This window comes from Ascaphus truei, chromosome 5 (assembly GCF_040206685.1).
Source record: "Ascaphus truei isolate aAscTru1 chromosome 5, aAscTru1.hap1, whole genome shotgun sequence".
Taxonomy (NCBI): domain Eukaryota; kingdom Metazoa; phylum Chordata; class Amphibia; order Anura; family Ascaphidae; genus Ascaphus; species Ascaphus truei.
The window spans coordinates 107,297,019-107,310,286 of NC_134487.1; the positions used below are offsets into that span (position 1 = coordinate 107,297,019).

Sequence of the window (13,268 nt, forward strand, 5' to 3'; positions counted from 1 at the left end):
TTTTTAAACAACTCCTCAGTCTAGCTTGAGAATGTTTTGATCCCTACCTACAAATAGTGAGGATCCTTCATACCATTAGGCTATATTAGTGTGCCTCATAAGTATTTGGGTGAAAGAGCTAGACGCGACATGCAGCAGGTTAAAACATGATTGCTACATGGTGATAGTAATGAAGTTATTGGCTAGCTAGCTTGTGTTTGAACTGTATTTGAATGCAATTTGTTGTCGCTACTTTTGGAAAAAGTTACCAAACATTGGAAGTGATACTATATATTTACCACAGTCTGTTTCTACAAATTTTAATCTGGCAACTACAGTAGAGGCAGAGATTATTCTAACAAAAACCAGTGGCAATTCCCCAAAAGACCCAGGTACACCCAGGTACATTCTGAATACATGCCTTAAACTTCTCTTAAACTAGCCCCAGCATTTCTGCATTGATTAATGGCCTATCAGATTAACAGCGGGGATCCCTGGCAGTCCCATTCAAACTGAATGGGACTGCCAGGGATCCCTGCTGTGTTAATCCTATGGGTCGTTAGTCAATGCAGAAATGCCTTAAACGTGCCTCAAACTAGCCCAGAACATACCCAGCACATACCCAGCACATACCCAGCACATACCCAGAATGTAACCCGGCTAGTTTACAGTAAATGTTAGAATAATCGTTGCCTCTACTGTATACTTCATTACTAATACAAAATTGCTCATGTGGGTATTTTCCCTTGCACATTCAGTTCTACAACCCTAAAGTTATTTGTGCTAATCCTATTTGGCCCATGGTTTCTCTACAAAGTAGTTACCATAGACCTGGTGTATGTAATTAGCATCATCTCATCTTGAGATATTTTATCCATTTTATATATAGTTTTCACATTATACACTTAGAAGAGTTTATTAATAAAATTTTCTTATTTTGGATTTTACCCCTCCTAGATATACTTACCAATGTGTTTCATTACTAATATAGGCTGAGTGCAAGTTTAATTGGGTTTCTTTTTGTGATCTTCTCTTGATCATTTGGTTATATGTAATTTATCTCCAGAAGGACTTGGAGAGACTAGAAACTTGGGCAAGTAAATGGCAGATGAGGTTTAATACAGATAAATGTAAGGTTATGCATTTGGGAAGCAAGAATAAACAGGCAACTTACAAATTAAATGGTGATACATTGGGGGAATACTTGATGGAGAAGGATTTAGGAGTGCTTGTAGACAGCAGGCTTAGCAATAGTGCCCAAAGTAATGCAGTCGCTGCAAAGGCAAACAAGATCTTATCTTGCATTAAACAGGCAATGGATGGAAGGGAAGTAAACATAATGATGCCCCTTTATAAATTTTTAGTAAGACCACACCTTGAATATGGAGTACAATTTTTGGCACCACTCCTTAGAAAAGACATTATGGAACTAGAGAGAGTGCAAAGAAGAGCCATCAAATGTATAAAGGGGATGTACAGTCTAATTTATGATTAGAGGCTAGCTAAATTAGATTTATTTACATTAGAAAAGAGGTGTCTAAGTGGGAATACGATAACTATATACAAATATATTCGGGGACAGTACAAGGAGCTTTCAAAAGAACTATTCACCCCAAGGATAGTTCAAAGGACTCTGGTGCATCCCTTTAGGTTGGAGGAAAGGACATTTCACCAGCAACAAAGGAAAGGCTAGGGCAGTTAAAATGTGGAATTATTGCCCATGGAGACTGTGATGCAGATATAATAGATTTGTTCAAAAAAGGTTGGACATCTTTTTAGAAAGGAAAGGTATACAGGGATATATCAAATAAATAAACATGGGAAGAATGTTGATCCAGGGAGTAATCCGATTGCCAATTTGTTGAATCAGGAATTAATTTATTTTTCTCTTTATGAGATATCATTGGATGATATGTCACTGGGGTTTTTTGTTTGCCTTCCTCTGGATCAATAAGCAAGTATAGATATAGGATAAAGTATCTGTTGTCTACATTTAGTATAGATTGAACTTGATGGACGCATGTCTTTTTTCAACCTCCTCTATTAAGTAACTTTGCAATTTATGTAGAATAAAGGAGGATTCATGAAGCTCCCACATGGGTTATGCGAGCTCTGTTAGCATTAACTCCCTTTCAAGTTAATGCTGGCTCAAGCTCTGTGAATTCCAGGGTAGGAGTTGTTTGTCTAGAACAGGGGTACACAAAGTGGGGGGTGCTAGATATTCTAGGGGGGGCGCGGCTGTTACAGAGGCCCTGTGCTTCCCCGAAGGCATTTAAAATAAATGCCGGGGATCGTGTGAGGCCTCTGTAACTTCTTAACTTACTTTGGTTCCAACGACGTGTCTCCATGGCAACCAGCGTCAAATGACGCCGTGGGGTCACACGACCCCGCATTGTCATTTGACGCTGGAGTTGTGCAGAGGGGGGCACGATCCATAGGGGAGAGGAGAAAGGGGGGCGCGTGACGGTAAGTTTGTGCACCCCTGGTCTAGAAAACGAGCTTGTAAATATTGAAAGGTTATTTAAGGCAGCAGTGACTTCTAAGATGCACTTAGAGTTAGGTTTCTATTAAGGTACAGTCCCCATATGCATTAACGTTTTCTCTTTTTCTCAAAATTCCTAGCGTTAAAGGAATTATTTAATTATTTTTGTTTGATTTGTTTTTTTATTCTAATTCCTAGTATACATGTTAAGCTATTCTTTAAATCCAGTTTTCTGGGTTTAGCATCTGAGGAAAGAAACATGACACTAAGATACCAGGTTCCAAAAAATACCAAGTGGCAGATGAGAAGAATTACTCCCCCTCACACACAAAATATTATTTTGACTAATGCATCTACTCTATAGAAATGTTCTATATACTGTAATTTGTTAAGTATTATCTTATCATTTTGGATTGAACTTTTTTCCACTTTTACTGAAAACAGATTAGCACTGAACAGAACTTTAGTTTGTTTTCAGTAACATAGGTTATTAGAAAAACATTAAAGAGAAAACTCACATGAAAATTCTGATTACCTGAAAAAGACATCCATTTAGTCCAAAAAGGCCCAAACAGCCACTTTGGAGTATATACAATTACCCTCTATACCTCAGTAATCTCAAGTACTGTATAACACTCTATACCAACGGTGCGCAAACTGGGGGCGCGCCCCCTAGGGGGGTGCTAGATTTTTTTTGAGGGGCGCGGGTGGTTGCAGAGGTCCCGCGCTCTTCTCCAAGGCATTTAAATTAAATGCCAGAGTACTGCACGAGGCCTCTGCAAAATCTACTTACCGGGATTCAGACGGCTTCAGGGCACGTGACCATAGCAACTCGGCATCAAATGAGGCAGTGGGGTCATGTGATGTCACGGTTGCTCTGGTAACGTGACGTCAAATGACGCTGCGGGTCACGTGACGTGATGTCACACGACCCCACGGCATCATTTGATGCCGCACGAGGTAAGGAGGGGAGCGGCCAACGGAGGAGGTAAGGCAGGGGGTGCCGCAAAAAAATTGCGCACGCCTGCTCTATACAAGAAAAGACAAAAATACCCAATGCTACATACAATGTGACAGAAAATACATAGTAAAATACTTAAATGTTTATATTCTCATAAGTAAGGGTCATTTAGTTGAACCCTTTGGCCAAAACGTTATAGGCCTGCAACTATGTCCCGGCATGACTACTCTGCAGGTCATAACACTACCTGTGAGTATCCAAAGGGTTTAATTAAATGACCCTTATTTATGAGAATACAAACATTTAAGTATTTTACTATGTTTTTTCTGTCACATTGAATGTGCTGTATTGGGTATTTTTGTCTTTTGTTGCATACATTTGGCCACGGCCAGTAGCAGTCCTTTTAACATATATATATATATATATATATATATATATATATATATATATATATATATATATATATATATATATAATGTTGTGGGTGCTGGAGTAAGAGCTTGCAGGGATTGTGTGGGCTGTACAACACTCTACTTCAAAAAAAGTTTATACCAAAAAGTATAGAAGGGTTAAGGCAGTATTTTTTTTTTTTTTTTTACCAGGAACATGTTTCATTTCCATTACTTCATCTGTGCTACATATCAGTTTTTCATAAAACTGTCCCACTGAGAGCTTTTAATTTAAACTGTCTGATGTTCTTTTGGCACTCACTGTGAAAATGAGGAATCTGTTCTCCAGAACGCTTGGATGCAAACTCAATTTTTTTAGCTTAATTTGGAAACACTTTCTCTGAAGAAGTCATAAAACGGTCAACTCCCATTCTATTTGCTTAGTGTCTAAATTGCTGAGGTGAACAACTTAATGGAAAAGAAAAGAGGTGATGTTGGAATTGCTCTATGTAATTGCCTTTTTATTCTTAATAGTAAGAAAGAGAGCAGAATTTTCTTAGGAAGAGAAGAGCTGGATACTTTGATCCCCAGGAAACAAACTGATCTCTATCCGGACTTGCCAGATTCCCAGATACCGAGGTTTATCTGCATAAAAGAAGATTTATTTAATTTGATGTGCAAGAAAAAGGGAGACTATCGTACTGCACCAGTGACTTTGCAAATCAGCAAAACATATTTGTTCTAGAAAGTAGTCACAACAAACATTACTGGGCTTCTATAGAAATTACATCAGATACTTACCCAGTAACCATTACTCCCTTGGAGCGTGGAAGCAAGAAATGGAAACAAATAGTATTATGGGATATAAAGCATCATTACTACTGTACAGCATGGTAATTCAGAGATGGTTAGAATACTTTGTTAATTCCACAATCTCCAAAAAAGCATTTCTACTTTTAACTTAAAATTGACGTAGTAGATTCAAAAGATTGATAATTTAATTATAACCAAAAATCTGCTTCTAACCTAAAGTAGGTAAAGCAGGGTGGGTAGCAGTGTTGGCCTTTCTGCCATGTGGTGAAATAACAAAAGGCGTAGGAAGTGTGATACATTTCTAATGGATCAACAAATAGTTGATATGACAACTTTGGAACCTCAAAATGCAGAAAACAGAAATATTTATTCTATTTCATAAACTTAGTTTAGGTTTTGTATTTATAATATAGATCCCCACAGACAGTATTTGTTAGGCAGAGTACATGCTTTATATAGAATAAGACACCCTTATTACATAGAAGTCTGATATAATGAAACAATGGTGTTGTAGAGGCATCTATTGCTGAAACTGTTTGTGAACTATGCTAGAAAATAAACTACATGATGCAAGTGTTGAATGTGAAACAAGTCATTTCTTTAAAACAGTGGGTTTTAGCATTTATCATTTAATTACTACAGTAACTGCTTAGAAGTTATTAATATTTCTAGTTAGTGTACAAAATCATATGATGGTAAAATGTACAGATTGCTTAACTTATTTTGCAGGATTGGAGCAAGTGCCAAAGGACATCCCTGCCGACACCACTTTACTTGACTTACAAAACAACAAGATCACTGACATTAAGGACGGCGATTTCAAGGACCTCAAGAATCTTCATGTAAGAAGTCTTTTAATATTTCATACGATACTTCAATACACATGTAGTACAAATAAATTAACCCTGAAAGATAGATGATTGCACTGATTAAATGAGAACTCCAAGAATACTTCATGTATAAGTAACATAACTTCAGGAAATGTATTTTTAAGCAAATGTTAACTTCAGTCAAACAAATGTTTATACATTCAGAATAATTTCCCCATAGATTACTGAAAAAAGCATAAAAAACAGTAAGTATTGTGTCCAATCTAATGAATAGTTTATCTAAGTATTGTTTACTTTGTCATCATAGCAGTGTGACTGCACAGTTTGGTTCTAGGTCACAAAGATACATTTGAGGGGTCACAGAAATCATATTCACTAAAAAATATTTAACAGAAGCTGATTAATTTCAACACTGCGCAGAAGCATCTCATGCTTGTTTAATGGAAGGATTACTTTTTTTTACTTTTTCAAAACCTAAATATAAAAATAAAACATTGTTGGCCCTCGATTACATTAAAGTAGATCATTTTTAGATTTCTCAGGTAAAGCACTGCACCATTTTTTGTACTCCAAGCTGCTTGATAGAAACAAGGCTTTAGGTCTAAATTCTTCGGTCTGGATAGTTTATGCCACCCCAGACTAGGTACATTGTTTGATGGAAGAAGAAGGGAGAAGAAGAGATGTACAATTTGGTCTTAGTTTAATATTTGTGTAATGTAACTCCTTCCTAATTCCTAAATTTACATAGTTGCATAGTAGATCAGGTTGAAAAAAGACATACGTCCATCAAGTTCAACCTATGCTAAATTTAGACAACAGATACTTTATCCTATATCTATACTTACTTATTGATCCAGAGGAAGGCAAACAAAAACCCCCACTGTTAAACTGTATCATCCAATAATATCTCATAATGGGAAAAATACATTCCTTCCTGACTCCAAGAATTGGCAATCGGATTACTCCCTGGATCAACATTCTTCCCATGTTTACTTATTTTGTATATCCCTGTATACATTTCCTATCTAAAAAGATGTCCAACCTTTTTTTGAAAAATTCTATTGTATCTGCCATCACAGTCTCCATAGGCAATTAATTCCACATTTTAACTGCCCTAGCCTTTCCTTTGTTGCTGGTGAAATCTCCTTTCCTCCAACCTAAAGGGATGCCCCAGATTCCTTTGAAATGTCCTTGGGATGAATAATTCTTTGAAAGCTCCTTGTACTGTCCCCGAATATATTTTTATATAGTTATCGTATTCCCCCTTAGACACCTCTTTTCTAATGTAAATAAATCTAATTTAGCTAGCCTCTCCTCATAAATTAAATTGTCCAGCCCCTTTATTAATTTGGTGGCTCTTCTCTGCACTCTCTCTAATTCCTTAATGTCTTTACTAAGGAGTAGGGCCCCAAATTGTACTCCATATTCAAGGTGTGGTATTACTGATGCTTTTTAAAGGGGCATACTTATGTTTACTTCCCTTCCATCCATTGCCCGTTTAATGGAAAAAAGATCATGTTTGCCTTTGCAGCTACTGCATGACTTTGGGCACTATTGCTATGCCTGCTGTGTACAAGCACTCCTAAATCCTTTTCCATCAAGGATTCCCCCAATGTATCCCCATTTAATTTGTAAGTTGAATGTTTATTTTTGCTTCCCATATGCATAACCTTACATTTATCGGTATTAAACCTCATCTGGTATATACCTGCCCAAGTTTCCAGTCTCTGTGGAGAGAAACTATATACTGCTCTGATTCTACTACCTTACACAATTTTGTATCATCAGCAAAGATGGAGACTTTGCTCTCGATGCCATCCTCAAAGTCATTAATAAAGAAGTTCAAAATCAGGGGACCCAGAACCGATCCCGGAGGTATTCCACTCACAACTTTAGCCCAACCTGAAAAGTTCCATTTATGACAACCCTCTGTTGTCTATCCTTCAACCAGTTTTCAATCCAGGTGCATATATTTTGTACACCAACCTCATGTGGAACCTTATCAAAAGCCGTTGCAAAATTTAAGTAGACCACATTAACTGCATTACCTTGGTCTAAATTCCTACTTTCCTCCTCAAGGAAACAAATAAGGTTAGTTTGGCATGATCTATCCTTCATAAATCCGTGCTGACTATCACTAATAATTTTCTTTTCCTTTACGTATTCCTGAATATTATCCCGTATTAAATCTTCAAATAGTTTCCCCACTATTGAAGTCAGGCTTACAGGCCTGTAATTCCCCAGTTGTGATCTAGCTCTCTTTTTAAATATAGGCACCAAATCTGCTTTACGCCAATCTTGTGGTACTGAGCCTGTGGAAATTGAGTCCTTTAATATTAAATGTAATGGTTTGGCTATTAGTGAACTTAACTCCTTGAGAACTCTTGGATGTATGCCATCGGGGCCAGGTACCTTATTTACTTTAATTTTTTCAAGCCGCCTATGACCTACTTCCTCAGTTAACCAATTGTTCATTAATATGGAGGTTGTGGCTTCCTCCTGCAGCACTACAATTGAAATAGATTATTCCCTGGTAAACACAGAGGCAACTAATATGTTTAATACCTCTGATTTTTCCTTACCTCCAATAATCTGCCTGCCAAAATCACACTGAAAAGGTCTTATATTTTCTTTTCTCATTTTTTTGTTATTAAGTTACTTAAAGAACTATTTAGGGTTAATTTTACTTTCTATTGCAATCCTTTATTCATTATCAATGTTTGCTAATTTGATGGCCCTTTTGGAATTTTTGTTACATTCCTTATAATTATGATACGATGCTTCCGTCCCGTCTGACTTAAAGAATCTAAACGCCTGCCTCTTCTTTTCCATTTCCTCCCCATCTGTTTATTTAGCCACACTGGTTTTGACTTATTTCTTTTATACTTATTACCCAAGGGTATACACTGATGAGTGTGCTTTTCTAACAATGTTTTAAAGACTGTCCATTTATCTTCAACAATTTTCCCTGCAAAAGCATCACCCCATTGTATTACTACTAGATTAGACCTCAGTTTATTAAAATCTGCCTTTCTAAAGTTTAAGGTCTTTGTTGAACCCAAGTAATCTGTTTTTTGATCATTTATTTCAAATGAGACCATGTTATGATCACGTTTACCCATATGTTCCCTGATTTGAATATTTGTTATTACTTCTACATTGTTTGATAGTACCAAATCCAGTATTGCCCCTCTCCTGGTTGGTTCCTTAATAATTTGGGTAATGTCATTGTCTTTAAGTACCCCCAATGACCTGTTTCCTTTTGTTGTAATGCTAATCTCATTGCCCCAGTCTATGTCTAGATAATTAAAATCCCCCAGTACGCAAACATGACACAGTTTTGATGCCTTCTCCATTTGCAAAAGTATTTTAGCTTCCTCAATCCCACAGATATTTGGTGGTTTGTAGCATATCCCTACAAACATTTTCTTTATACTTTTACCTCCACTGCTAATTTCTATCCATCCATTTTGCCATATCTTAAATCAAGAAAGACATTAGTGGTGGTGGTGCACTTCTGTAGAAAAAGAAACAGACATGGACTGCCGGTAACCATCGGTGCAGGAAAAAACTTTATTGGCACATTGAGTCAGCAAGAAAAAATTCTCTTACGCGTTTCACGCTGATACTGGCGCTTTGTCAAAGAGTTTCAAATGATGAACTTTGTTCACCAAACAAATAGACCCTTATCTTCAAAGGATTACTGTGGAGGTAACTCCAATATTCCTACAATATCTTAAATCAAACCTGATGCACATGGAGAAAATGACAGGACGTTCCTTAATATATTGACTCCAGGAGTCACAAAATGAAAATCAATTTTACTCCAAAACTGCCTTAATACATAGGGGTTTATTCTAGTACAGTATTTCTGAAGTTGTCATTGTCACACCTCACGGTTTGGCATGTTCCCAAAAAGTGGACTGAAATGTGAGCAAAACAGTATTTTCTATTGCAAATCACTTCTTCTAAAAAGGTGGTGCTAACTCCACCCCCAGTCTGACTTATGGATTTTGCTCTCTCAGCCAAACATTATTTTCATCATCATCATCATCATCATCATCATCATCATCATCATCATCATCATCATCATCATCATCATCATCATCATCATCATCATCATCATCATCATCATCATCATCTATTTTTTAAGTAAAAGCACACCTCTACTTAAGCGATGTAAGGAATTGGGGAACACGTCCTTTGCGACGTGCTTACCTGCTGCTACTCATTCCTCCATCTTGGCACCGGCGTGAGCGCGCGTGCACACGCAGCTCTTCTAGAGTTTCCTCGGAGCATAGCCCCACCCCCCGGATGCACCAAGCATCGCGCTTAAGCGGCGCGTTCACGTGACGACGTTCACCGCTCCCCAGATGCGCGGCAAGTAATCAGACTGCCACTTGTCTCCTGTGCCTATCACGGCTCCCACTGGGGTCATGCCTCCGCTCCGCCCCCTGTCCTATTGGCTGCTGTACCATATACTGTATATATCCTGCTCGCACTTTCTTGCATTGCTCAGCATAATCTATTGTAGCCTTGTGTGCCTCACAGTTTAGTTGTGCCTAGCTCTTGTCCAGTCTTGTCTTGCAGTTTGTCTCCTCGTGTACCGACCCGGCTTGTTATTGGAACTCCTCTGGATATCGACCTCAGCTTACCCTTGACTACGTTTATCTCTCTACCCCAAGACCACAAATATACTGACTTCGACGATTCTCAACTCTCCAATCCCAGGCCATGGCTTAACAGACTTCAACTATGCTGCTCTCTATAACCCAAGACCCCTGCGAGTATACGGACTAACCCACTCTCTCCTACCCAGACCCGGCTACGCTAACAAGTCTGCCCGCAACAAGCTGTCTGGTCTGCTTTGCCCACTACCTATTCCGTATCGTCCATGGACCCACCTTTCTATGGACTTTATTGTCGATCTTCCTGCCTCTAAAGGAATTAATACTATTCTTGTCATTGTAGATCGATTTTTGAAACAGGCTCATTTCATACCTCTCAAAGGCCTTCCAAATTCTGCCACCCTGGGGGACATCTATATTAAGGAGATTTTTCGCATCCACTGTGTTTCACTCTCTATAGTATCGGACCGTGGTTCACAGTTCGTCTCGAAATTTTGGCTTGCCTTCGCCCAAAGATTGGATATTTAACTTCTTTTTTCTTCCGGGTGTCATCCCCAAACCAACGGTCAGACGGAGAGCGCAAACCAATCCTTAGAGCAGTATCTCAGATGCTTTATTTCCGACGCACAGGATAACTGGGTAGACCTCCTTCCATGGGCCTAATTCTCTCACAACTCACTCAGAAACGAGTCCACCCAGAAGTCACCCTCTTTTGTAAACTATGGGTTTCACCCAGCTCGGCTCCCTATTTTCTCCAGTTCCTCCGGAGTTCCCGCGGCTGATGCCAGAGTAAACGCGCTTCAGAACTCCTGGAAAAGGATTCAACAAACTTTTCAGTAGGTAGTCCTTAGACAGAAGAAGCAGGCAGGTCGACATCGCCGAGAGGCAACTAAATTCAGGCCAGGAGACAAAGTGTGACTGTCTTCAAAGAATATAAGACTGAAGATGCCTACGATGAAATTGGCTCCAAGGTTCCTGGGTCCGTTCACCATCATTGAACGAGTCAATCCTGTGGCACACCGCCTATGACTACCCCAATCTATGAAAATGTCATCGGTCTTCCACGTCTCACTATTGAAACCTGTCTTCCAAAGTTCTCAGTTTCTGGACGTCTCTCCAAGACTGCCACCGGGCATTGTACAGGGACAGGAGGAATTTGAAATTCGGTCAATAATCGATTCCAGATATTCCAGAGGAACTGTCCAATTCTTGGTACACTGGAAGGGTTTTGGACCCAAAGAACGCTCCTGGGTACTTCAGCATCAGATCCATGCTCCCGGTCTGTTAAAGCGCTTCCATGCCAGGTTTCCCCATATGCCTTATGGGAATAATCCTGAGGCCGATCCTCAAGGGGGGGTACTGTAAGGAATCATGGAACACGTCGTTGCGACGTGTTCCCTCCTTGCCTGCTGCTACTCAGTCCTCCGTCTTGGCACCGGAGCGAGCGCACACGCAGCTCTTCTAGAGTTGCCTCGGAGCATAGCCCCACCCCCCCGATGCACCACACTTCCCGCATCAGCGGCGTGTTCACGTGATGACATGAACCACTCCCCAGCTGCGCGGCATTTAATCAGACTGCCACTTGTCTCCTGTGCCTATCACGGCTCCCGCTGGGGTCACGGCTCCCACTGGGGTCACACCTCTGCTCTGCCCCCTGTCCTATTGGCTGCTATACCATAAATATCTTGCTTGCACTCTCTTGCATTGCTCAGCATATCTATTGTAGCCTTGTGTGCCACAGTTTAGTTGTGCTAGCTCTTGTCCAGTAGTTTGTCTCCTTGTGTACCGACCCGGCTTGTTAGTGAAACATCTCTGGATATTGACCTCGGCTTACCCTCGACTACGTTTACCTCTCTAACCCAAGACCATGGCTACACAGACTTCGACGATTCTCAACTCTCCAATCCCAGACCACGGCTTAACGGACTTCAACTACACTGCTCTCTATAACCCAAGACCCCGGCGAGTATACAGACTAACCCACTCTCTCCTACCCAGACCCGGCTACGCTGACACTGCTGTCGGTGCGTGGTTTCATACCTTCCCACCTCAGTACCGGGGTCTTGTCTTGTTTGTGGGTAGCGCAAGCGTTACAATCGAGCACCGCAATACTTTACATTCATTTTAACAACAACCTAAAATTATACACAATTAATTTTATTAGAGACTGTAGGAAAAGCCAGAAGGAAGAAATAAGTCTTACACCGTACCTGAAACAGTGGTAAAGTTGATGTACACCTGAGCTCTGGTGGTTGCGAGTTCCAGACCTCTGATATTTCAGGCTCTGGATTTACAGTAACTTGCAATACCAATCTCACCACCCTTTAGGTGGTGTTAAAAAAAATACGCGTTTTTAGAAGCGGTTTGAATAACGGAGCTACTAGAATAACAATTGTGGGCATAAAATGTGAGTTTGAGACTCTTTTAAGAAAACGATCGGATTGCCAGAGCAAGAGAGAAACCGCTTCTAAAAAAGCTATTTAGCCGCGGTTTGGACATGTAATATTAGCTTAAAGAATAGCAAAGCATACCAATCCCCTTCTACAGTGCACTTTAGAAGTGGATTGGTCAATACATTAAGCTCTTTACACTGATGTAGGCACTGCTCAAATTAGCAAGCTTTTATATCAATCAATATCAATAAGAGGAGCTCAGGAATAGTTAGTTTGTGCAGATTAGTTAATTGAATGTACAGTAGCAATATTTGCCACATAGACCCATAGTTTTCTCCCATTTTAGATGCAAATAATCTACTGTACCAGATCTGGGAGGCACAAACGTTTCTACTCCACTGACATTCATCACATGTACTGCTGCGGCCGAGTTTATTTGAGCATTTGCCCGTTCTCGGCCGCAGCAGTAACCTGGCGCGCGCCAGAGGGTGCCGGGCGCGCGCCGAAGACACGGAGGAGCGCCCTCCGATCGGGGCTTTCTCTCTCCCGCTGCCGGGTCCGCCGGGTCCCCCAGAACCCCCTGCCGCCGTCCCCCACATCGCGGGACACCAGGGCTCCCTCGGGGAGCCCTGGACGCGCGTGAAGGGGGCGCAGGCTCCCGATGACGCGTGACTGCGCGTCGATGACGCGCGGCACGCCGAGGGAGTGCGGCTAGCATTATTTTATCCCCAAATAAAGTGTGCCGGTAGTGTATGTAGTAACATGTGTAATAAGTGCTGCATGAAGGCAAAAG

At 40.4% G+C, this 13,268-nt stretch overlaps 1 protein-coding gene across 1 annotated transcript in view; it reads left to right on the plus strand.

Moving 5' to 3' along the window:
* The window catches only part of DCN (decorin), a 53,411-nt gene that overhangs the window by 16,693 nt on the left and 23,450 nt on the right, over window positions 1–13,268 (plus strand). Inside the window, exon 3 of the mRNA XM_075600442.1 lies at window positions 5,354–5,466. Within this exon, the coding sequence (XP_075456557.1) occupies window positions 5,354–5,466 (113 nt within the window). The remainder of the gene's footprint in view (window positions 1–5,353; window positions 5,467–13,268) is intronic.